The following is a 26,501-nucleotide window of genomic DNA, read 5'->3' as shown; positions in this document are numbered from 1 at the left end:
TGCCTAATTTTACATTGTGTTGAATATTCTGACACTTCCTGGTTTAGATTCTGGTTTTGCGGTTAGGATTTTTCAATCTGAATGATTAAAGAGGAGTATGATGGGATTAGGGTTAGGGTTACACAAATTCACACAGGTTCACAGATTAGGGATCTGCTGCAGCTGATACCACCACTACTTTAACATTTTTAAAAAATTTAATCATGGAACATGGGTGTCTATTGCTCATCCCTTATGGGCTTGAGAATGCAGTGGTGACCTTCCTTCTTGAACCACTGCAGTCTATGTGCCATAGATAGGCTCACAATCCTGTGATGGAGAGAGTTTCAGGATTTTGATTCAATGGCACTGAAGGAAAAGCAACTTATTTCTAAGTCAGGGAAACTTGTTCCCATTTATCTGCTGCTCTTGTTCTTCTCAATGGAAGCGTCGATGGTGAAGGGAATAGATCCTTGTGGATGTGGGAGAAAGTGAGTTGAAAAGTGTGGTGCTGGAAAAGCGCTGCAGGCCAGGCAGCATCCGAGGAGCAGGAGAATCGACGTTTCGAGCATAAGCCCTTCTTCAGGAATGAGGCTGGTGTGCCAAGCGGGCTGAGATAAAAGGTGGGGGTGGGGGAATTTGGGGGAGGGGTGCTGGGAATACGAGAGGTGGAAGGAGGTGAGGGTGAGGATGATAAGCCGGAGAGGGGGTGGGGGCGAAGAGGTCGGGAAGAAGATTGCAGGTAAAGAGGGCGGTGCTGACTCCGGATGTTGGGACTGAGATAAAGTGGGGGGTGGGGAAATGAGGAAGCTGGAGAAATCTACATTCATCCCATGTGGTTGGAGGGTTCCTAGGTGGAAGATGAGGCGCTCTTCCTCCAGGTGTCGTGTGGCCAGGGTCTGGCGATGGAGGAGGCCAAGGACTTGCATGTCCTTAGCGGAGTGAGAGGGGAGTTAAAGTGTTCAGCCATGGGGTGGTTGGGTTGGTTGGTGCGGGTGTCCCAGAGGTGTTCCCTGAAACATTCCGCAAATAGGCAGCCTGTCTCCCCAATGTAGAGGAGACCACATCAGGTGCAGAGGATACAGTAAGTGATGTGTGTGGAGGTGCGGGTGAATTTGCGATGGATATGGAAAGATCCATTGGGGCTATGGAGGGAGGTGAGGGGGGAGGTGTAGGCGCAAGTTTTGCATTTCTTGCGGTTGCAGGGGAAGGTGCTGGGAGTGGAGGTTGGGTTGCTGGGGGGTGTGGACCTGACGAGGGAGTCGCGGAGGGAGTGGTCTCTCTGGAACGCTGATAGGGGTGGAAAGGGAAATATATCCTTGGTGGTGGGGTCTGTTTGGAGGTGGCGGAAATGAGGGAGGATGTATCCGGAGGTTGGTGGGATGGAAGGTGAGAACCAGTGGGGTTCCGTCCTGGTGGAGATTGGAGGGGCTGGATTCAAGGGCAGAGGTGTGGGAAGTGGAGGAGGTGCGGTGGAGAGTATCATCGACCACATCGGAGAGGAAATTGCGGTCTTTGAAAAAGGAGGCCATTTGGGCTGGTCGGTAGTGGAATTGGTCCTCCTGGGAGCAGATCCAGTGGAGGCGAAGGAAATGGGAATATGGGATGGCATTTTTACAGAAGGCAGGGTGGGAGGAGGTGTAATCTAGGTAGCTGTGGGAGTCGGTCGGTTTGAGTAAATGTCTGTGTTGAGTCGGTCGGTCGAGATAGAAATGGAGAGGTCTAGGAAGAGGAGGGAGGATTCTGAGACAGTCCAGGTAAATTTGAGGTCGGGGTGGAATGTGTTAGTAAATTGGATGAACTGTTCAACCTCCTTGTGGGAGCACAAGGTAGCGCCGATACAATCATCGATGTAGCGGAGGAAAAGGTGGTGGTGGGGGGAGGGGGGGGGGGGGGGGTGTGCCAGTGTAGCTGCGTAAGATGGACAGTTCCATATATTCAATGAAGAGGCAGGCATAGATGGGGCCCATGCGGGTTCCCGTGGGCTACTCCTTTGGAGGAAGTGGGAGGATTGGAAGGAGAAGTTGTTAAGAGTGAGGACCAGTGAGGATGTGGGGTCAGTCAAGCAGGCTGCTTTGTCCTGGATGGTGTCAAGCCTCCTAAATGTTGTTGGAGCTGAACCAATCCAGGTAAGAGGGGAATAGTCAATCACACGCCTGATGTACGCCTTGCAGATGGTGGACAAGCTTAGGGCAATCAAAAGGTGAGATACTCACTGTATATTCCTAGCCTCTGACCTGCTCTTGTAGCCACTGTGTTTATATGACTAGTCCTGTGGTAACACCCAGGATGTTGATGGTATGGTATTCAGTGATGATAACGCCATTGAATGTCAAGGGGAGATATTCAGATTGTCTCTTATTTGAGATGGTCATTGTCTGGCATTTATGTGGCATGAATGTTTCTTGCTTGTTAATATTGTTTGCCTGGTGATTTGAAAGCCCACAAAAATTCAGCAGCAGTTTTCAGTGTTGTTCCTTTTCCAAGGGCTGGAATATTAATGTTCTCTTCTCACCAGGTCAAACATCCTTTGACTAAAAATAACAAGTAATCTTAATATTTCTAAATATCTACAATAGATAAGTTCTAATCTATTTACCTGAGCCATCTTCACTGGGACCTTCAGACTCACGCATCTTGCTCTCTGTTAGACCTGTGGCCATGAAAATACTCTCACTGGAAAAGAGACACGTAGAGAATTTTAATCTTTCTGAACTGAATTGTTTCAGGGTCATACAAAGTTTAAATGGTCACAATTTTTGTTGTACAGTATATGTAGCACACATTCTCCCCTTTAAAGATGGTTTTTGTACCTTCCCTATGTTATGTTTCCTTTCCTGACAGCAATGAATCAGGTTGGGATATGGTTCCATGGAGACTCAAAAATTCTCTGGAACCTCATCCAAATCACTATTCATTTATTTACATAATCATAGAATCCCAACAGCGTGGAAGCAGGCCATTAGGCCCATCAAATGCACACGGACCCTCCAAAGAGCAACTCACCCAGACTGCCATCACCACCGCACCACCCCCCTCCCCCATCCCTGTAAAATAGGCATTTCCCATGGCTAACCCACCTAACCTGCACATCCATGGACACTGTGGGCAATTTAGATTAGATTAAATTCCCTACAGTATGGAAACAGGTCCTTCAGCCCAACAGGTCCGCATCGACCCTCCGAAGAGTAACCCACCCAGGCCCATTTCCCTACCCTATATTCACCCCAGAACTATGGGAAATTTAGCATGGCCAATTCACCTGACCTGCACATCTCTAGATTGTGGGAGGAAACCCATAAAGACACAGAGAGAATGTGCAAACTCCACACAGTCGCCAGAGGCTGGAATCAAACCTGGGTCCCTGGTGCTATGAGGCAGCAGTGCTCACCACTGAGCCACCGTGCCAGCAAGGACAATCCACCTAACCCGCACATCTTGGACTTGTAGCCACTTGATCAAAAGGAACACGTTTAATGTTTCACTCGAAATATTGGTAAGAGCTACAAACTGCTCCAGATATAGTGGCCAATTCTTCCATGACAACATTCAAACAAAGCTCAAACCTCAAGATACAATGGCCTCACCGTCAGACATGGCTGCCCCTTGAAAGAAGTTATCTTGGTGTGCTCAGCTGTTTTGTACAGCTCTCTGCCTACAATGATGCATCACATTTCGATATGTACCATATACTTCACACTATGATGCGAATGTAAATATAACTGGAATTTGCATTTACATAGCACCATGTCTTTCATTGCCAATCAGCTACTGTTGAAGTATTGTTGCCAAAGCTCCTGTTACAGATGCACAGCCACACAGCAGCCTGAAAGGTTTTGGAATAAATGTCATGGGCACTATGTTAAAATTTGTAAAGGGGATGCACACTAAAAATGGCCACAAACAGCAGCTCCATTTTTAAAGGGACATTTGTGGGCAGCATGGTGGCACAGTGGTTAGCACTGCTGTCTCACAGCGCCTGAGACCTGGGTTCAATTTCCTCCGGGTGCTCCGGTTTCCTCCCACAGTCCAAAGATGTGCGGGTCAGGTGAATTGGCCATGCTAAATTGCCCGTAGTGTTAGGTAAGGGGTAAATGTAGAGGTATGGGTGGGTTGCGCTTCGGCGGGTCGGTGTGGACTTGTTGGGCCGCAGGGCCTGTTTCCACACTGTAAGTAATCTAATTGAGAGTTACTGTTGCAATGTAGGAACTGTGGCAACCAAATTCAGTACAGCTTCCTTCCAACAGCAATGTGATAATGAACAGATAATCAGCTTTAGTGGCACTGGTTATGGGAGAAATCTTGTCTGGCACTTTGTGGAATGTGCCCTTGCCCTTCAAACCGTGCCCTGAGATCTTTAATATCCAATTGAAGGGGAAATCTTTCAGTGCAACAACCTCTCAGTACTGCTCTGGAATGCCAGAACTACAACCTAATACGCTTCACAATCACAACGTTGAAGGAGGTGATGTTTGCATTACATTGAAAAGTTCTAGCTACCCTCTGCCATCCTTATTGACCAATGTCTTCCACTTGTGACGTCAAGAACACAAAATCATTGGAGCAGGAGTAGACCCCATAACCTGTTGAATCTATTCTGCCTTTTGATATGATCACAGTTGATCTTGGGCTTCAACACCACTTTCCTGCCTGTTCCCCATTTCCCTGATTCCCTGAAGCCAACAAACTGTCGAGCCCAGCCTTAAATATCTTCAACACTAAAGCATCTGCAATAGAGAATTTCAAAGACTTGCAGCCCTACGAGTGAAGTAATTTCTCCTCATCCAGGAAATATATCATCTCTCAGTGTTAGCCTTATCAAGCCCTTTCAGAGTTTCATATGCTTCAGTGAGATCGCTTCTAATTCTTTAAACGTCATGAAATATTCAACCAGTTGCTCACAGGCCAATCTTCTTGACTGTAAAAATTTCATTCAGTGCATGTGGACACCACAAATTGAAAACAAACTTTGTTCTGTCCTTTGGCTTTATCTGTGACTCCATGTCATGCCCCAAAGTTTGGAGGCATAGAAGCTACAGCATGCCATTCAGCCCATTGAGCCTAGTCTGCCATTCAATATGAGCATGGCTGATCCTCTAACTCAACACTATATTCCCACTATCTCCCCAACACCACATTCAATGACTTCCCTTCCAAGGCCTGCTGTAGTAGAGAACTCTGCTGTCTGAGTAAAGGAATTTTCCCTCATTTCAATCCAAAATGACCTGCCCCAGAACCTGAGATGATGATCCCTTGTACTAGGTGCCCTCTGGCCAGGGGCAATGTCATTTCTGCAACCAGCCTATCCGATCCTGTCAAAATTCTATACATTTCAGTGAGATCCCTCTCATTCTTCTAAAGTCCAGTGAATAAGGTGTGAAAGGGTCAGCGAACCCGAAACATTAATTCTGATTTCTCTTCACAGATGCTGCTAGACCTGCTGAGCTTTTCCAGCAACTTCTGTTTTTGGCCTAGTGACTTTCAGGCCTTATCGATCCAATCATTCCTCACATGACATCCCATCACTCAGAATGGTGAAGGTTCACTGGTCTCCTTTTAGTGCAAGCATATCCTTCCCTAGGTAATAGCTTAAAAACACTCCCTACTGGAAGCGATGATATGGACGGCAGACTCCAAGTATATTGCTAGCTGTGTACTGCCTCCACCATGGAGCTCAGCCTATGGGTATCACACATTTATTCGGCATTGGAAGAGAGGATGGAGATCATTGGTGGATTGATGTGACAGACTGAAGTTGTTTGCCTTGGAGCAGAGAAGATTGAGATTGAAATTAAGAGGGGTACAGATAGGATAGACAGGAAAAAACTTGATGGAGGCAACAGTGACCGGGGACATAGATTTAAGGAAACGGCAGGAAGTTTGGAAGAGATGTAAGGAGAAACCTTTCACCCAGAGGGTGGTGGGGATCTGGAGCTCACTGTAAGGGTGACACAGGCAGAAACCCTCACAAACAATTAGAGTTGCACTTGCTATGCCAAGAGATACCGTAGGATTAAAATAGTTAGGTGGTTGTTTTTGACTGGCATTAAGAGGCTTTTTCTGTGCTGTAGATCTCTCTGATTCTATGTTTAACACACCTATCATGGGCAGAGTTAAACTTTGACATTTTAAATTGCATTCTCACTGGGTGTGATAGCCAAAATATGTGGCAGAGTAGCCAGTGCAGCAAGATGTCTGGATTGCGATGCTGTTTATTGCTCCACAGTTACATTGACTACCATATTCCAGAGGTAGGAGACAGTGCAGATCCTGTTTAAACTTCCAAGGTCATTGTTGGCCATTTCAGTCTGAACATAGGTAAAGATACCATAATCCTCCTGGACTGTGTGGATGCTCTCTCATTACAGAGAGAGAGAAGACTGGTCACCCTTCTGTAGGGTGGATGTTGTTGGACTTGAGAGGTTTCAGAAAATACTTAAGGATATTGTCAGGGCTGGAGGGTTTGAGCTATAAAAAGAGGCTGAACAGGCTGGGGCTTTTTTTTGCTGGAGTGTCTGCAACTGAGGGGTGACTTTATAGAGGTTTATAAAATCATGCGTGGCATGGATAGGGTGACTAGCTAAGGTCATTTTCCTAGGGTGGGGGAGTCCAAAACTAGCAGACAGACATAGGTTTAAGGTGTGAGAGGAAAGCTTTTAAAAAGACCTGAGGGGTAACTTTTGCATACAGAGGATGATGTGTGTCTGGAATGAGCTGCCAGAGGAGGTGGTTGGGTACATGAATAGTAAGCGTTTGTATGGACGAAATGCTGGAAAATGGGACTAGGTCAGATTGGGATGTCTGGTCAGTGCAGATGAGATGGATTGAAATTACTGCTTCTGTGCTGTATGATTTGATGACTAGTAGCAGTTTAACCTGATGGTCATCATGCTTGAGGTGATGGGAGACGTTGAGAAAGAGGGTCATTCATGGTAACCTCAACCAACATGGGAATTGAACCCACGCTGTTGGCATCACTTTATGTTGCAAGTTACCCGGCCAGAAGAAAGTGAGGACTGCAGATGCTGGAGATCAGAGCTGAGAGTGTGGTGCTGGAAAAGCGCAGCATTCGAGGAGCAGGAGAATCGACATTTCGGACATACGCCCTTCATCAGGAATGAGGCCTGTGGCCAAGGGGGCTGAGAGATAAATGGGAGGGGGTTGGGTTTGGGGGTAGGTAGCTGGGAAAGCGATAAGTGGATGAAGGTGAGGGAGAAGATGATAGGTCAGAGGGGGGAGTGATGGATGGGTTCGGAGGGTGGTACCGAGTTGGAGAGTTGGAACTGGGATAATGTGGGGGATGAGAAAATGAGGAAGCTGTTGTAATCCACATTTAGCCCTTGTGGTTGTAGGGTCCCAAGGCAGAATATGAGGCATTCCTCCTCCAGGCGTCGGGTGGTAATGGTTTGGCGGTGAAGGAGGCCCAGGACCTGCATGTCCTTGACAGAGTAGGACAGGGAGTTGAAGTGTTCAGCCATGGGGCGGTGGGGTTGGTGAGTGCAGGTGTCCCAGAGATGTTCTCTGAAATGATCTGCATGAAGGGGTCCTATCTCCCTAATGGAGAGGAGACCACACCAAGTGCAACAAATGCAGTAGATGACATTGGTAGAGGTACAGGTAAATTTCTGATGGATGTGGAAGGATCTCTTGGGGCCTTGGATGGAGGTGAGGGGAGCGGTGTGGGTGCAGGTTTTGTACTTTTTGCGGGGCAGGGAAAAGTGCCAGGAGTGAGGTGCGGGCTGGTGGACCTGACAAGGGAGTCGAGGACGGAATGGTCTTTCCGGAATGCTGATAGGGGTGAAGAGGGAAATATATGTCTGGTGGTGGGGTGCGTTTGGAGTGGCGGAAGTGGGGAGGATGATGCGTTGTATGCGGAGGTTGGTGGGTTGGAAGGTGAGGACTGGGAGGGGGTTCTATACTTGTTGTGTTGGGAGGGGTGGGGTTCAAGGGCGGTGGTGTGTGCAGTGGACGAAATGCGCTGGAGGACATCGTCAGCCATGTAGGAATGGAAATTGCGATCGTGGAAGAAGAGGGCCATTTGGGACTTGCTGAGATGGAATTGGTCATCCTGGGAACAGATGTAGCAGAAGCAGAGGAATTGGGAATAAGGGATGGTGTTTACAGGATTAGGGTGGGAGGAGGTATAGTCTAGGTAGTTGTGGGCGTCATTGGCTTGTAGTATACCCAGCCAGCTAACCTAGCTAACTGACCTCCTGAGCATAAAAGTAATTAAAATGTTCACCATAAAGTAAATTTTAAAAAAGACTAAATGTGATGTAAAGTCATAGAAATGATAAAACATAAAAATATGACATTCAGCATGAGGCAATTTGAGAAGAAATCCAGCCAGATACATCTTCAGGCAAAGAAATTAGAGGGCAGTTACTAATGACACAAATCTCTGAACAGTCTATGTTTGGAAATCAGGATTTGACTCAGATTTACCTCAGAGTCAAGCCCAGCTCTCACCTGGATCAAGCTCATTTGGACCTTGAACAGACTGACTTCGAATTAGTCCCAACCCATAACTAATGTTTCTGAAACAATTACTTTTAATGTGCATTGCACAAAGGTCTCCACAGTACATGAAGAAGTTGTCATGCAGTGTTTAAGTTTATGTTTTAAACATACGTTTTGAGAAAGTTACACTTAATCAGCTGAAAAGGATTAACTGAGGGGAATTCTATTGTTTGAATTCCAAGTAACCATGTTTGTGTTTGAATTTGTTGCTTGTACAATCGCATTAATGTACATTAGAAAAATCTAAATGCATACATATTAACTCTTTTGATCACTCAAGCAAATCGAATGTCACGCTTCAGTAATCTAATCAGCTCTTTCCATGCTCGTAACAACACTCCCTGAAGCTCAGAGAAAAATAATCACCATTTTTTAAAAAATCATCCAGGGTATGTGGGCCAGTATTTATAGTTCCTCTCTCGTTGCCATTTGGAAAGCTATTCGGTGAGCTTCTTTCTCGAACTACGAGGCGGAGACGCCAGTGTTGGACTAGGATTGACAAAGTTAAAAATCATACAACACCGGCTTGTTATCCAACAGATTTATTTGCAAGTGTTAGCTTTCGAAGCATTGCTCCTTCATCAAGTAGCTGTGATTTTTAATTTCTTGAACTATTGCAGTCCATCTGGAGTAAGTATACCGCAATGCTGAGAGGGACAGGGTTCCAGGATTTGCCCTCCTGCAGCTTTGACTCCGCCATGACTTTTGGCAGTGACGACCCCTCCTGCCCCTATTGCACCCATCTAACCATCAACGAACAGATGCCCTTCTCTCCATCCCTTCTCCCCTAACCCTGGGGAGTGTATGCATCTCAGACTTCTGTCTGACTTCAACAAACAGCTCTCGCACCCAGACCACTGTCTTTGCAACTACTCAACTCAGGAGCACACAATTCCCCGGACTGTTGGTGCTGTTGGCCCAATGGAACTGATTGGTACCCATTCCCCATACTGTATTCAGACAGATCCCCTGACTATGAATGGTCCAAGCAGTTACTGATCAGGGCCAAGCCCCTGGGCTGTGGTACTGGGATCCCCTGACAGGCAGCATCACCCCAACACACACACACACACACACACACACACACACACACACACACACACACACACACACACACACACACACACACACACACACACACACCCTCCCCCCACACACATTGACACCATTGAGGACTAGCCCCAAACCAACATAGCAATCTTGCTGGACTAATGTGGTGTACCTTAGACAAAGCAGCTGGCACATGCTGTAGATGTTAGACCGATATCTCCATATTCCATTCAGAAATGGTGACATCTTTACCCTTGGACATGTCACAACTGACAACTGTGACATGTATCTGTGCTAAAGAACTTGTCAATATGACAATACTGACAATGCATTCGTGCTTCAGCCAGAACTGAGGCTAATAGGCAAAGCAAGGCATGGATGTTGTGATCATAGAAGCTTACAGTCTAAATAGAGGCCATTCAGCCCATCAGGTCTGCATCAACCCTCCAAACAGCATCCCACCTAGACTCAGCCCTTCACCCTGTCAGTAACCCTCAGCCCTTCACCCCATGGCCAATCAACCTCACCTGCATATTTTGGATTGTGGGAGGAAACTGGAGCACCCAATGGAAATCCGTGCAAACTCTACACAGCAGGTTACCCAAGGCTGGAATCGAATCCAGGTCCCGGATGCTGTGAGGTAACTGTGTTAACCATCATGATCATGCAAAGTGAGTGAGGGACTAAGACAGCAAGCATGTAGTCCTGAGATACAGCCCAGTGCAGTCCGTCAGCTGGGTCCCTGTCCCTCAAAACACTGTCCTTGCAGTCACTTTTCAAAGCTAGTTGCTGGGTGCCATGCAGGATTGTGCTTCCTTAAGTATCTTGCCAGTGGATTGAAGAGGTGTCAGAAGGATCCTGAGGGTTGGCAAATGTCAGATGCCAATCTCCATTGACAAGGGATGCGTCTGACTGATGCCCATGGATTGTGTGCTGAGACAGCATCTGGTGCTGAGCAAGTTGGCGGCTGATCATTGCCAGCAGTGAGCTGATGGTGTCAGGCACCCACTCTGACTTCCATAGAATCATAGAGATTGTACAGCACAGAAACAGACCCTTCAGTCCAACTCATCCATGCCGACCAGATATCCCAAACCAATCTAGTCCCACCTGCCAGCATCCAACCCATATCCCTCTAAACCCTTCTTATTCACATACCCATCCAGATGCCGTTTAAATGTGGTCATTGTACCAGCCTCCACTACTTTCTCTGGCAGCCTATTCCACACATGGACCATATGCATGAAAAACTTGCCCTTAGGTCTCTTTTATATCTTTCCCCTCTCACCCTATACCTATGCCCTCTAGTTCTGGACTCCCCCACCCCAAGGAAAAGACTTTGTCTATTTACCCTATCCATGTCCCTCATGATTTTATAAACCTTTTTAAGCTTTCCCCTTGGCCTCCGATGCTCCAGAGAAAACAGCCTCAGCCTATTCAACTTCTCCCTATAGCTTAAATCCTGCAACTTTGATAACATCCTTGTAAATCTTTTCTGAGCCCTTTCAAATTTCACAACATCCTTCCAATAGGAAGGAGACCAGAATTGCATGCAATATTCCAACAGTGGCCTAACCAATGACCTGTACAGCCGCAACATTACCTCCCAACTCCTGTACTCAATACTCTGGTCAATAAAGGAAAGCATACCAAACGCCTTCTCCACTATAGTATTTACCTGCAACTCCACTTTCAAGGAGATATGAACCTGGATTCCAAGGTCTCTTTGTTCAGCAACACTCCCCAAGACCTTACCATTAAGTGTATAAGTTCTGCTAAGATTTGCTTTCCCAAAATGCAGCACTGTGCATTTATCTGAATTAAACTCCATCTGCCACTCCTCAGCTCATTTGTCCATCTGAAAAGTAGAGGACCCAGCACCGATCCTTGTTGCACTCCACTGGTCACAGCCTGAAAAACAACCCTCCACCACCACCCTTTGTCTTCTATCTTTGAGCTAGTTCTATATCCAAATGGCTAGTTCTCCCTGTATTCCGTGAGATCTAACCTTGCTAACCAGTCTCCCATCAGGAACCTTGTCGAATGCCTTACTGAAGTCCATATAGATCACATCTACTGCTCTGCCCTCATCAATCCTCTTTGTTTCTTCTTCAAAAAACTCAATCAAGTTTGTGAGACATGATTTCCCATGCACAAAGCCATGTTGACTATCCCTAATCAATTCTTGCCTTTCCAAATACATGTATATCCTGTCCGTCAGGATTTCCTCCAACAACTTGTCCACCATCGATGTCAAGCTCACCAATCTATAGTTCCCTGGCTTGTCCTTATCACCTTTTTTCAAACAGTGGCACCACGTTTGCCAACCTCCAGTCTTCCGGCTCCTCACCTGTGACTATCGAGGATCCAAATATCTCAGTAAGAGGCCCAGCAATCACTTCCCTAGCATCCCACAGAGTTCTAGGGTACACCTGATCAGATGCTGGGGATTTATCCACTTTTATGCGTTTCAAGACATCCAGCACTTCCTCCTCTGTAATATGGACATTTTTCAAGATGTCACCATCTATTTCCCTACATTCTAGATCTTTCATGTCCTTTTCTACAGTAAACACCGATGCAAAAAACTCGTTTGCTATCTCCCCCAACTCCTGTGGTTCCATACAAAGGTCGCCTTGCTGATCTTTGAGGGGCCCTTTCCTCTCCCTAGTTACCCGTTTGTACTTAACATATTTGTAAAAACCTCTTGAGTTCTTTGTTGAGAATTTGTGGCATCTGGCTTTTTGGTATATTTAGCAAGAGAGGAATGTGAACGTTAATGAAGCGAGCTGGGTCATTTAACCTGATGTAATCCCCCTTGATCGGCAATTCATCACTGACTGGCAAGAAACTTATCTTACTGCTTGGCAAATGCATAAAAAAAAACAGGGTATCATTCCCAAAGTCAAGATGGGCCTCACCTGATTTCTCGCACATTGTCACAAATCTCACCATAGCCCACATCATTCAGTCCCTTGTAAGGTTCAACCCTATGTAACTAACCCAGCAAATGCAACAAATGAAATACCTGGTGTTGGAAGGTTACTAGGGCTTACAGCTGTATCAAAACTAACTCTTAATAAACAGGGATTCGGTGATAATTGAAGAAAAAGGCAGTGAAAAGTTTCTAGCATAGTTTATATGCCTTACAAGATCATTAAAGACAAACATAAACTGCACTGTCATCACACTGTTGCTATGTTGTGGAAACACAGCATGAAGCTATATGCATGAAGTCCAAACTGAACTCAAACTATGCTTCAGCTGTTGTCATCATCAAGAATCAGCACCTTTAACCTTTGAGATCCAGGTTCAAGAGCAGCTCTGTATTGAGAAGAGTTTCATAAAAGCAGAAAGCAAAGTGAAAACCTCGCCACTCATGCAACTCACCCAGCCTTGAATTTATGGTATTTCAAAGTTCAGACACTTAGACAAACGATGGCAAATCAGTTGTAATGAGACAGTGCTGCAGAGTGTGGGATTTTGCAGAAATCTGTGGTTATAATTTTGTGCTTTGCTACTTATTTTCATCAGAAATTGTCATTTATTCAACTAGAACGTAAGTCATATGTGCTTCAAGTTTCTGAAAAGATCAACAGAAATCCTGTAGATTTACAAACAAATAGTATGCTTTGTGTTTCTTTATCTCTAAATGGTTGCCAATTTTGTAATTTCCCTTTGTTAGTACAGTCTTCCAGCATGTCTTTATAACTCCCATTTACTCTCAAATATCCATCGGTCAAAACATTGCAATCTGTCTTTTCTTTATTACACCTGTCCTGCTGTGCAATTCGAGCATTTTTTAATCTTTTGATTTTAGACTTCCAGTATTTGTAGTTTTACCTCACTCAGTCTCTTTCGATGTCGCTTTCTTTCTTAAAGGTGAAAAGATCAATGTCTTTGGACTAAACTTGATGGCTCTCTGTCGGCAGAGGGATCAGAAAATCCAGTTCATGGTCTGCTTACCCATCCCACCCATTTCCCAAGATACTCGAGGTGATAATGGTAGGGCATACTCAAGATTTTAACCTACTGCGAATCCTCTTACAAGGATGCCTTCCTTGAAGAAGCTCTCTTCCTCCCTCTACAAGGATTTCAGTGAGTCCCTCTCTCACTGCACCCCCCAGGTCATCTCCTCTGCTTAGCCTGCTTGGCTACTCTCTCTTATTCCTGATGAAGGGCTTATGCTCGAAACGTCGAATTCTCTATTCCTGAGATGCTGCCTGGCCTGCTGTGCTTTGACCAGCAACACATTTGCAGCTGTGATCTCCAGCATCTGCAGACCTCATTTTTTACTCGAAGATTTTAACCTACTGCGAATCCTCTTACAAGGATGCCTTCCTTGAAGAAGCTCTCTTCCTCCCTCTACAAGGATTTCAGTGAGTCCCTCTCTCACTGCACCCCCCAGGTCATCTCCTCTGCTTAGCCTGCTTGGCTACTCTCTCTTATTCCTGATGAAGGGCTTATGCTCGAAACGTCAAATTCTCTATTCCTGAGATGCTGCCTGGCCTGCTGTGCTTTGACCAGCAACACATTTGCAGCATACTCAACATTAGACCAAATGCCACATTTCGACCTGATGCTATTTTATCTATGGCATGAGTGGGGTCAGGATGTCAGTGGGACAACCTGCCATTGGGCAGGCAGGGGTATGAGGAATTCCTTTTGGATGTCCAATGCCCACTCAAGGCATTTTCTCCTGCCCCTCTAAGAACACACCCCTTAAACTCTCCCCATGACCTTTCAAAGCCTCACATGGGGAATGCTTGCCAGGCACTGCCAATAGCTTGCCTCCCATCATTGCTCCTTGTTTGGGAAGTGTCTGTAGTCTCAGCATCAGACAGTGCTGGACCCTGGCCCTCTTGGTACAGCGGAGCTCCCTGTTGGTGAATTTGATTGGCTGCTCCCTTAAGGCTGGACATCCTCCCAGGACGAGGAACAGAAGTCTTGCCCTCAGCCAGTTAACACTTCATTGAGTGTAAAATGGCTGTGTGGCAGCCAGCTTGATCATGTGATCATGATCTTGCTCAGAACCGACACATTATCCTGGGGCAGAAGGATTGGGGAACATTGTGGAGAGTATGGTAGCTCAGGAGAATGGCACCCTGCCAAATCCTGCCATTAGTACTGTTTTGTTAGCCACTGTGTGAAACTCCTGTGTGAAAAAGTTGCCCCTCAGGTCCCTTTTAAATCTGTCCTCCTCACCTTCAGATTATGTCCTCTAGTTTCAAACTCCTTTAACCTGAGGAAAAGACCTTTGCTATTCACCTCATCTATGGCCCTCATGATTTTACAAACCTCTATAGGGTCACCCCTCAATCTCCTACACTCAAGGGAAAAAAAGTCCCAGCCTGTCCAACCTCTCTTTATAAACCAAACCTTCCAATCCCGGCAACATGCTTGTAAATCATTTTTGTGCCCTTGCCAATTTAATAACTTCTTTCCTAAAGCAGCTGAGACTACTCAGCTCTATGGCTGAAAGGATTGCAATTATACTTTGTACCAGGTGGTTTTATGCAGAGAGAGTAGTTTGTGTGTGGAATGAACTTCCAGAGGAAATGGTGGATGCAGGTACAATTACGTTTAAAAGACATTTGGATAAGTTCAGGAACAAGAAATGTTTGGAGAGAGCAAAGTGCAGACACATGGGTCTAGTTTAATTTGGGATTATGGTCAGCATGGACTGGTTGGAACAAATGTTTCCGGACTGTATGACTCTATGGTCTCTTTTGTAGAAAGTCACCTTTATTTCTATGTAGAAGTGAACCTCCAAGTTAAGGAACAAACTTCTAATTTGCAATGGCACATCCTGTGGCAATCAGACTTACTGTTGGACAAGATAGTTTTAATGCAGCTTCAGCTCCAGATTTCTAACCACTCCCACCATCCCGTTCCTCGGCTGAGGATATTACAACAGCTGTAGTGTGGAGATAAAACAAATCAAAATTGATTTCTCTTTATCAAGTGGAAACTTTGGCATGTATCATAGATAATTGGATGGAAAGAGAATGTCATTGTATATGGAAATTATCCTCCTGACATTTCTCAAAGTGAACTGTATAATGGAATTCAGAGAAGTGTGCACAGCCTCAACCCAGGCCCCCAGGTGAGTGAAACTAAAATCCACATCGTAACTACAAATGAAAGAAAAATGGAAATGTTCGAGGTGCATATCAATCAACAAATGAAAAAAGACTGACAGACTAATGTGATGCTCAGATCACAGGGCTCACAACTGAAACTTTAATTATCTGTTTGGCTTTTTGGGTATTAATTAATCTGGTGTGCATTTTTAAGCATGTCCTGGTTATGTGTGACCCAACGTACAAAGTCTTCTTTCTTTAAATGTTATTAAATTATATATGTAAAACTTTCCAATATAAGCATTGGAGTAGAAGGAAATAATTGCTACTCCACTAATTATTACAATACATCAGTGATATCAGATCACATATGGTTGAAAACTGACAGAAAGGTTTTGATGAGGTCCTGCAACAATTTGGCTTGCAAATAGCATAAATAACCAACAAATGTTCATTAGTATATCACATCATGGTTTCCGGTTCTCTTCAATTAAAGATATGCAGTCCCCAGTCGTAGCAACAATCATTGTGATATCTATTTATTGTTTCAAACTAACAGGTAGGAAATTGGGCTAATTCTGTAAAAGACATGGATAGTCTGCAGTATCAGAATAACACCCAGGTAGTGAAAAGTAACATCTCCCGAGTAGGTGAGGCCTATCCTCACTAGAGTTCAGAAAGAGGAGCTTTATTCCTGATGAAGGGCTTTTGCCCGAAATGTCAATTTCGTTGCACCTTGGATGTTGCCTGAACTGCTATGCTCTTCCAGCACCACTAATAGATAAGAAAATAGATAAGTCCCCTGGGCCTGATGGCATTTATCCTAGGATTCTCTGGGAAGCAAGGGAGGAGATTGCAGAGCCATTGATTTTTGTGTCCTCGCTGTCTACAGGAATAGTGCCAGAAGACTGGAGGATAGCAAATGTGGTTCCCTTGTTCAAGAAGGGGAGTAGGGATAACCCTAGTAACTATACGTCGGTGAGTCTTACCTCTGTTGTGGGCAAAGTCTTAGAGAGAATTGTAAGAGATAGGATTCATGAACATCTGGATAGGAATAATGTGATCAAGGATAGTCAGCATGGTTTTGTGAAGGGCAGGTCGTGCCTCACAAACTTTATTGAATTCCTTGAGAAGGTGACTAAGGAGGTGGACAAGGGTAAAGCGGTAGATGTGGTGTATATGGATTTTAGTAAAGCATTTGATAAGGTTCCCCATGGTAGACTACTGCAAAAAATACGGAGGTATGGCATTGAGGGGGAGTTGGAGGTTTGGATTAGGAATTGGCTGGCTGGAAGAAGACAGAGGGTAGTAGTTGATGGTAAAGGTTCATCTTGGAGTGCAGTTACCAGCAGTGTTCCGCAAGGATCTGTTTTGGGACCATTGTTGTTTGTCATTTTGACAAATGACCTGGAGGAGGGGCTAGAAGGTTGGGTGAGAGAGTTTGCAGATGATATGAAAGTCAGTGGAGTTGTTGATAGTGAGGAAGGATGTGGCAGGTTACAGCGGGATATAGATAAGCTGCAGAGCTAGGCAGAAAGGTGGCAAATGGAGTTCAATGTAGCTAAGTGTGAAGTGATTCACTTTGGTAAGAGTAACAAGAAGATGGGGTACTGGGCTAATGGACGGATACTTGGTAGTGTGGATGAGCAAAGGGATCTTGGTGTCCATGCACACAGATCTCTGAAAGTTGCCACCCAGGTAAATAGTGCTGTGAAGAAGGCATATGGCGTGCTGGCTTTTATTGGTAGAGGAACTGAGTTCCGGAGTCCTGAGGTCATGTTGCAGTTGTATAAGACTCTGGTGCGGCCGCATCTGGAGTATTGTGTGCAGTTTTGGTCGCCATACTATAGAAAGGATGTGGAGGCACTGGAACGGGCAAAGGAGGTTTACCAGGATGTTGCCTGGTATGGTAGGAAGATCGTATGAGGAAAGGCTGAAGCACTTGGGGCTGTTTTCATTGGAGAAAAGAAGGTTTAGGGGTGACTTGATAGAGGTGTACAAGATGATTAGGGGTTTAGATAGGGTTGACTATGAGAATCTTTTTCCACGGATGGAGTCAGATATTACAAGGAGGCACAGCTTTAAATTAAGGGGTGCTGGTATAGGACTGATGTTAGGGGTAGATTCTTTACTCAGTGAGTCGCGAGTTCATGGAATGCCCTGCCAGTAACAGTGGTGGACTCTCCCTCTTTATGGGCATTTAAACGGGCATTGGATAGGCATATGGAGGTTATTGGGCTAGTGTAGGTTAGGTGGGTTTGAGCGGCGCAACTTCGAGGGCCGAAGGGCCTGTACTGCGCCGTATTTTTCTATGTTTCTATGTGTCTAATCCAGAATCTGGTTTCCAGCATCTACAGTCATTGTTTTTACCTCTTCAGGAAGAGGAGATATAAGGTACCAGAGGGAATTGACAAGGTAGACATAGAGCAGCCTTTTCCTCATGTGGGCAATCTAGAATGAGAGGTCATAATATTAGGATAAAGGGGAGAAGATTTAAAACAGAGGTGAGGAGGGATTACTTCTCTCAAAAGAGCCTTAAATCTGTGGATTTATGTCGTGGATCACTACCCCAGAGTGCCATGGATATTGTAACACTGAATAAATTTAAGGAGGAGACAGACAGATTTTTAATTAGTAATGGTTTAAAGGGTTAAGGGGAGCAGGCAGTAAAATGGAGTTCAGGCTAAGGTGAGATCAGCCATGACCATATAGGCTCGAGGGGCTGAATTGCCTATTCCTGCTGCTGATGATGTTCAATTGTTCATTGAGCAAGATTGCACAAGTTTACTCTCCATTTAAGAGGCAGCTCCTGTCAACATTATTAAATCAAAATAAGAACTTAGACTTTTCTAGCACGCTTTACAACCTCAGGTTGTCCCCAAGCAATTTACAATTGATTAAGCACTTCTGAAATATAGTCACAGGAATGAGATAATGATCAAAGAATCAGTTTTATTAATGTTGGATGAGAGCTAAATATTGGCCAGGGTCACAGGATGAGGGGATTTTATTCTGAAAACTGAGGGGAGATTGAACAGACTAGGTATATATTCCCTTGAGTTTTGACAAGATATCAATTAATCTCATTGAAACATTGAAAGTTCTGAAGGGGCCTGATAGACTCCCATCATCTACCCTGTCTCCTCAGGCTGGGAATTCTAATAAGGGCTCAGCCATTTTGTACCGAGATGGATTAAAGCATTGTGAATCTTTGGAATTCTCTACCACAGAGTGTGCATATTCTGTTGGTGTTATTTAGTCCAACTGACGTTTGAATACTAAGAGTATCATCTAAATGGGGCCTGTGGGAAGGTGAGGTTAAAGTAGGTCAGACATGATTGCATTGAATAGTGGGGTAAGTTTAATGGGCCAAATGGCTTACCTCCACTCCTGATAATCTTATGAGTTCCCCTTTAAAACTAATTATGAAGTCTCTTAAATTCACCTGAAGGAAATCAGTTCAACATTTCATCCAAATGTTGTTACCTCCATCAGTGTAGCACTCACTCTGTACTGCAAAGAACTGTCAGCGTAGATCATGTATTTCAGTCTCTGGATTAGGAGTAAGATTACTAGCAAGGGAACCACAGAAGGGCTGATTTCACATGTCAGCTCATTATAGGAAACCAGTTGCATTAGCAAAGGTGGAAGAAAATGTTTGTCTACTTATTTGTGGAGCAAACATTCTAGGTTTTTCCAATAGAATATTTTAAATTTCGGAAGACGTCACGCCAGACTCGAAGGATTAACTCCATTTCTCTCTCCACAGATGCTATTGGACCACCTGTGTCTGTCTGTGTCTGTTTCAGATTTAGCATTCTGTGTCTGTTTCAGATTTCCAGCATCCACAACGTTTTGATTTTATTTGAACATTGTAAGGATTGTACTATAGTAGGCTTGTTGAGTAATACAATCAAATTGGTATTCAGTTAGATAGTTGAATGGTTAAACTGTACAAGTAAATGCCAGTCTATTACAGGTTTCACATATAACAATATGATTATTAATGCAAGTAATTATCCCCAAGTTTGATGTAATTCACTCAAATACAATTAATTAGTAAATAACCAGAGCACTAATTAAACAGTTTTATACAAGGCTTCAATTAAGATAAGCCAAGTAGCAATTCTGTACAAAATAATCTTTTCCCTATCTGGTTGTCAAAACTGAAATAATTCCACAGAGGCCTGTCACCAGGTCACCTTTTATTTACATGTGGAGAGTCCTTTATACTAATCCAGCTTCCTCAGAGCCAGCTCTCAGAGTGAGCAGAACCTCTGACACTATCTATATCTGTCAGCCAGGGTTCCCTGATTGGGCCAGATTAACAGGCCCAAACAGCAAACTCATATTCTACAAGGGCGACCTAGCTGACCTTGATGCAATCATTAAAAAAAATACCACATGTTAAACAAAACCAGAGATGTCACAAATCTTGGAACCATGAAACAAAACCAGCTGATTCTTCTGTTACCAATTTTGATCTCTTTCCAACATTTGGTGAAGACACTATTTCGTTATTTTATATTTTTGTTTTAAAGATTTAGTTTGCACAGGAGAGGTCACTTTGTGCAAATTTACAAAATGAAGAAAACATAACAAATTTGACAAATCTCTCCAAAAAGCAAATGACAAGGTTAGAGACAATATGTTTTATTTGGAAGTATAACATTTGTTTTACAGCATGAAGGAAAAGCAAGATTAGTGGTAGAAGAAACCTATAAATTTATCTTGTAAATTAACGTGATTTTTGTGAAGATTGCTTTATCAAAGAAACCTCTTAAACACCACTTGCAATAAAACATCCCAGAATCCCAACAGTGTGGAAACAGGCCACTTGTCCATACCAACCACCCAAAGAGCATCCCACCCCATCCCTGCATTTCTCATGGCCAACGCACCTAACCTGCACATCCCTGGACACCATGGGCAATTTAGCATGGCCAGTCCACCTAACCTGCACATCCCTGGACACCATGGGCAATTTAGCATGGCCAGTCCACCTAACCTGCACATCCCTGGACACTATGGGCAATTTAGCATGGCCAGTCCACCTAACCTGCACATCCCTGGACACTATGGGCAATTTAGCATGGCCAGTCCACCTAACCTGCACATCTTTGGACCGTGGGAGGAAACCGGAACAAACCTATGCAGACATGGAGAGAATGTGCAAACTCCACACAGAAGTTGCCCGAAGCCAGAATCAAACCAGGGACCCTGGTGCTGTGAGGCAGCAGCACTAATCACTGTGCCACCCTGATGCCCAAACTAGTTGCCATTAAAGTGTCCTTCAGAGAATGAGGGAATCCTCTCAATATTATTCCAACAGCCTTGCTGCATTTGTTCACAGGATTTCAAAAGCAAGATGAATTTCTGACATTCCAAAGCTGCCTGAGAGGAGCAGTAACACACTAAGGCAGTAACCTGACTAGCAAGCGATCCAACAGATCGGCTAGTTGTGTCTGATTGACTTTTACATTGTATTTCAGGGCAGTTAAAGCCAGTTCTCTCTGTCAAAGTTCTAAGGAAACTCTGGAAGAAGAATTGAGAGGTGAAGAAAGTTGAAAGTATTAGGGAGAGACATCTGGAACTTAGGTCATGGATTAAAGGTCTGAATACCAATGTGGGTGGGTGGGGGGGATGTGTGAATGGAGAATTACCAAAAGAATTGGAGTTGTCAGAATAGAATTCTTCGGGATTTAGAAGACTGTCCAGAATAACTTAACACGGGAGCAGTGAGGCCAGGAAGACATTTAAACATTTGAAAGTAGCATCTTAAATTTGAGGTACTGGTGGTTTGAGGGGCCAATGTATGGCTGTTGGATATATATACACACACAGGGCTAATTGATGGAGTCAGACTAGATTAGAATAGGGTCAGTAGAACATTCCCCTGCCATCACAGGAACTGTAAAACCTGCGCCCACACCTCCTCCCTCACCTCTATCCAAGACCCTAAAGGAGCCTTCCACATCCATCAAAGTTTTACCTGCACATCCACTAGTACCATTTATTGTATCCGTTGCTCCCGATGCGGTCTCCTCTACATTGGGGAGACTGGGCACCTCCTAGCAGAGCGCTTTAGGGAACATCTCCGGGACACCCACACCAATCAATCCCACCGCCCTATGGCCCAACATTTCAACTCCCCCTCTCACTCTGTCGAGGACATGGAGGTCCAGGGCCTCCTTCACCGCCGCTCCCTCACCACCAGATGTCTGGAGGAAGAACGCCTCATCTTCCACCTCAAAACACTTCAACCCCAGGGCATCAATGTGGACTTCAACAGTTTCCTCATTTCCCCTTCCCCCACCTCACCCTAGTTCCAAACTTTCAGCTCAGCACTGTCCCCATGACTTGTTCGGACTTGTCTTACCTGCCTATCTCCTTTTCCACCTATCCACTCTACCCTCTCCTCCCTGACCTATCACCTTCATCCCCTCCCCCACTCACCCATGGTACTCTATGCTACTTTCTCCCCACCCCCACCTTCCTCTAGCTTATCTCTCCACGTTTCAGGCTCATTGCCTTTATTCCTGATGAAGGGCTTTTGCCCGAAACGTCGATTTCGCTGCTCCTTGGATGCTGCCTGAACTGCTGTGCTCTTCCAGCATCACTAATCCAGAATCAGTAGAACATTAGATTAGCTCACGATTATGCATAATGAAAAATTTGAATAGTCAAGCCTGATGGTAGCAGATGAACAGATGAAGCCGTGGCAGCAGATGAGCAAGGGCAGTATCGGGTAGTGGAGTGGAATTGGAAGTAGTGTTGGAGATGATAGAGCAGGGTCAAACAGGCAACTCAAACTGAAACAGGGTGGTGAGATTGTGGGGATGGGGGAGTGCAATGACAGATACTTCAAAGACTCCAAAATACTTTTTATTAATTTCCTCCATGCGTTGTGCCTATTGACAGCAAGGCCAGCACTTGTTGGCCATCTCCGTTTGCTTTGAAATGAGGGCTATTCAGAGGACAGTTAAAAGTCCACCACATTGCTACCTACATAAATCATGCATCAGACCACAAAAAGGACAGCAGACTTCCTTTTCAAAAGAACATTGGGACAGCCAGACAGGATTTTACAACAATCTATAATGGGTTCATAAGTCACCATTAGCATAGCTGCAAATTCCAGACTTGTTCACTGCATTCTAGCCTACCAGCTGCCCTGTTTGAATTTGAATTGATGACTCAAGCACATTAGTCTGGGCCTTTGGGTGATTACTGCAATTACATTATCGCTACAACACTTCATTGCCTCCCCATTTATTCTCTTTGCAATTATTACTTTCTAATCATTCCCTGACTAATACTACCAGCTTCACCAGGTGGATCAGTTTGAGATAGAGTCATCGTGATGTACAGCATGGAAACAGACGCATTGGTCCAACCTGCCCATTCTGACCAGATAACCCAGTTTAATCTAGTCTCACCTGCCAGCACCCGGCCCATATCCCGCCAAACCCTTCCTATTCATATACCCATCCAAATGCCTCTTAAATGCAAAGCCAATTCACAATCAGGTGGTGAAAGATTATCAGGGGAGTGGACGAATGTAGAGTTGAAGTTAGAAAGTCACATCAGCTATGATCTTATTGATTGTTAGAACAGACTTGCAGGGCCAAGTGGCCTTCTCTTGGTTCCTTGTTCATATAGGGATGATGAGAAATGTTAAGATCAAGAAGGCCCAGAAAATTTCACTCTGCACTGGACAGAAATCTACCTTTACATCCCGGACCACGCCAATTTTCTTTTCAGTCCCTAACCTCTGAAGGGTGACTCCATCACTAGCTCAGGTATTGTGTTCAGCAGGGTTAGAATTAATACAACGTCTGCTCAGATTGGGCAGGGACCAGGCCCGAAAATAGTAACTCATGCTGTTCTGCTGGCTTTCCTCATCGTCTACAAGTATTGTTGCAGTAGGATGGCAGTGGAATAAGGCTGAGTCCAAGGCTCGTCCACTTTTCTTCTCATTTCTTTTTTCTTTCCCTCTCTTTTTCCTCATTGATTTTTCTCTTTATTTTCCTTTCTCTCCTTTATTTAACTACCTTTTGTTAAAAACTCGGGAACTCACGGTGACAGCTAGTAGGCCCAGCACGGACTCGTGGTGGTTGGCAAGTAGGCCCAGCACAGACTTGTGGTGGTAGGCAAGTAGGCCCAGCATAGACCCTTGGTGGTAGGCAAGTAGGCCCAGCACAGACCCATGGTGGTAGGCAAGTAGGCCCAGCATAGACCCTTGGTGGTAGGCAAGTAGGCCCAGCACAGACCCGTGGTGGTAGGCAAGTAGGCCCAGCACAGACCCGTGGTGGTAGGCAAGTAGGCCCAGCACAGACTTGTGGTGGTTGGCAAATAGGCCCAGCACAGACCCTTGGTGGTAGGCAAGTAGGCCCAGCACAGACCCATGGTGGTAGGCAAGTAGGCCCAGCACAGACCCATGGTGGTAGGAAAGTAGGCCCAGCATGGCCTCGTGGTGGCGTTAGGGAGAATTTGTGTGCATCGACGAGGTGGTCCTAGTTCCAAACCATGACTACTGTCGCGAAGGCAGTAAGTTTGGGTCCAGTATGAGGCCTTTCGGCATTGGCAGGGGCTGCATCAGTGAGGTGAGCCAAAGTGTGATTAAACTTTAGAACACTTTTCACTGTTTTTTGTAACAATAAATAAATATTAGTTTACCATAGCATCTGAGGCACATCCAATGTACAAACTGCCTACTTATTACTGAGCTACAGCGTGACGTAACTCGATTACCTGGCCTCTTTCACATGTAGCTATTTCCAGAGGTAGATGGCTGAATTATGATTTTTTTTGTTGAATTCTGCTGAATGTTACAAGCAAATCTGTAAATTCACAGCTTTGCACCCAAGGTATTCCGATGTATCTGGTTTGAGTTACGATGTATTTTTCTCAGGCCACAACTAGACCAGCAGTTATCATAAACTAGGTACTTACAGAAATGGCTTTGTAAATTGCTACACAGTCTTCAATTTGATGTGTGTCCCCACAAACACAGGTCAATAAGTAACTCTGAGATTCTGACCAGCTACAATGAAGAAAGTGGTTTTACACTTTAGAACTTAATACTCAAAAATGATAACACCAAGTATAACGTGGACTTATTCAACTGAGGTATTTACAATGCAAGTAAACCAGTGAAGTGTCCAAAAACATCAGAGTGAAGCAAATTGAAGTTTCAACATTATAGCTCTGAAAGAAAACCTTGAAAACTAGACAACAATAATCAGCCTGAAGTTATCTAAAAATGATCAACCTTTGGAACTGAAGAGAGTCTCATCAGTTCTGGAGAATAGTCACTGGACCTGAAACGCTAACTCTGATTTATCTCAACAGATACCGTCAGATCTGCTGAGATTTTCCAGCAATTTCTGTTCTTGTTTCAGATTTCCAGCATCTGCAGTTCTTTTGGGGTGTCATTTTAAGAAAAGTCTTATGAGGGCCGGATTTGTTGGGCACTGAAGAATTAGTGGCTCATTCTACATTGCCCAATTCTCCTTTGTATTGAAATTAGTCCCAAAGAAAAATCAGATAACGTGTGAAACAATTCAACCTCACCTATTTCATTCAAGTTCCTAAGTTAAATTTCTGTAGTTCCTGGGTTTGGGATATAATTCCCAAACAGGGAGCTTCACAGTGGAAAGAGCAAAAGAACTTGGGTTTAAACTCCAACAGGTTCTGTTACTCAGCAGCAAGAGCACTACATGCCAAAAAAAAGAGACATGAACCGCAGAACAGGTAAGATCAACATAAAAGCAAAAACATACAAAACACAAGCAAAGAAAGATTGAGGCAAATGGAAAAGTCACACAAAAATAAAAGCACAGGATGACAAAGAAGAAGCTGAAGAGAGTTAGAAAAGAAACTTGTAAGAAAAATCAAAAATACATACAAAAATGTTCCAAAATTATATTTAAAAAGATGATGGTCAGGGCTCTTGAAAACGGCTGAAGTTTTAAATTCGGATAAAGGAAACGTGGACAGATTGAATAATTCCAGTGTGTTATTATGCATAATATAGGAAGAGGTCAATATGCCAGAATCCACAAGGAAGCTAATATTAAATTATAGACAGGGACCTGTCTCTAATACAAGACACAACATATAATGTAAGAGAAGTAAGAATGGTAAAGAAAATAATGGCACTAAAGAATGACAAATGACCAAGACCAGATTGTTTCCAGGGTAGTAGATGAGAGTGAAATAACTCCACAAAGGCCAGCATCCCATCACTAAGTCACCCTTTATTTTCATGCGCATAGTACTTGACACTGATCCAACTCCCTCAGAGCCAGCTCTCAGAGTGAACAAAACCTCTGACACTCTTGTTTATAACGATCAGCTAGGACTCCCTGATTGGACCAGATTAACAGTCCCAATCAGGGAATTAATAGGTCCACCCAATTGACCTCGTTACAATCACTACAGCCCTATCTGAGTCCGAGGATAAAGACCGTTTTTTTTTGTAACTCCTCCTGGGGCATTTTAGCACTGGGTCAGGTTCCTCGGTCTCTGCCCCTGAAACAGGCTGCATGTAACAAACACTGGCTCACCTCTTGCACCTGAAGCATCTTGGAAGAAATTTATTGTCTTCTTTAGGTGGCAAAGATGTCAAGGTGGTGATATCTGCTGTGTCTATCCCAGATTCTGAGGTATCAACACTTGATGGAAAGGGAGAACCCATAGGTTCTAGAACAGTTGGAAAGGCTGCATTTACTCTTGCACCTTTTGCGAGTTTGCAGCTTTCATATGGTCCATGTGCTTCTTCATAATTGTCGCACTTATTCAAACTTCATACATCACTGGACCTGACCTCATGTCGACCATACCTCTTAGCCATGCAGGGCCATT

At 44.5% G+C, this 26,501-nt stretch overlaps 1 protein-coding gene across 5 annotated transcripts in view; it reads right to left on the bottom strand.

Annotated features, from left to right (window-relative positions):
• LOC132816523 (CRACD-like protein) overlaps positions 1-26,501 on the bottom strand; it is a 153,606-nt gene that overhangs the window by 66,076 nt on the left and 61,029 nt on the right. For all 5 annotated transcript variants that reach the window (XM_060826223.1, XM_060826220.1, XM_060826224.1 and 2 more), the window contains one exon: positions 2,579-2,655. In XM_060826223.1, coding sequence (XP_060682206.1) covers positions 2,579-2,642 — 64 coding nt within the window. In that variant the 5' untranslated portion in view covers positions 2,643-2,655. The remainder of the gene's footprint in view (positions 1-2,578; positions 2,656-26,501) is intronic.

This window comes from Hemiscyllium ocellatum, chromosome 6, assembly GCF_020745735.1.
Source record: "Hemiscyllium ocellatum isolate sHemOce1 chromosome 6, sHemOce1.pat.X.cur, whole genome shotgun sequence".
Lineage (NCBI taxonomy): Eukaryota > Metazoa > Chordata > Chondrichthyes > Orectolobiformes > Hemiscylliidae > Hemiscyllium > Hemiscyllium ocellatum.
The sequence above is the reverse complement of the archived record's forward strand: the minus strand, read 5'-3'. Positions and strand labels throughout refer to the sequence as shown.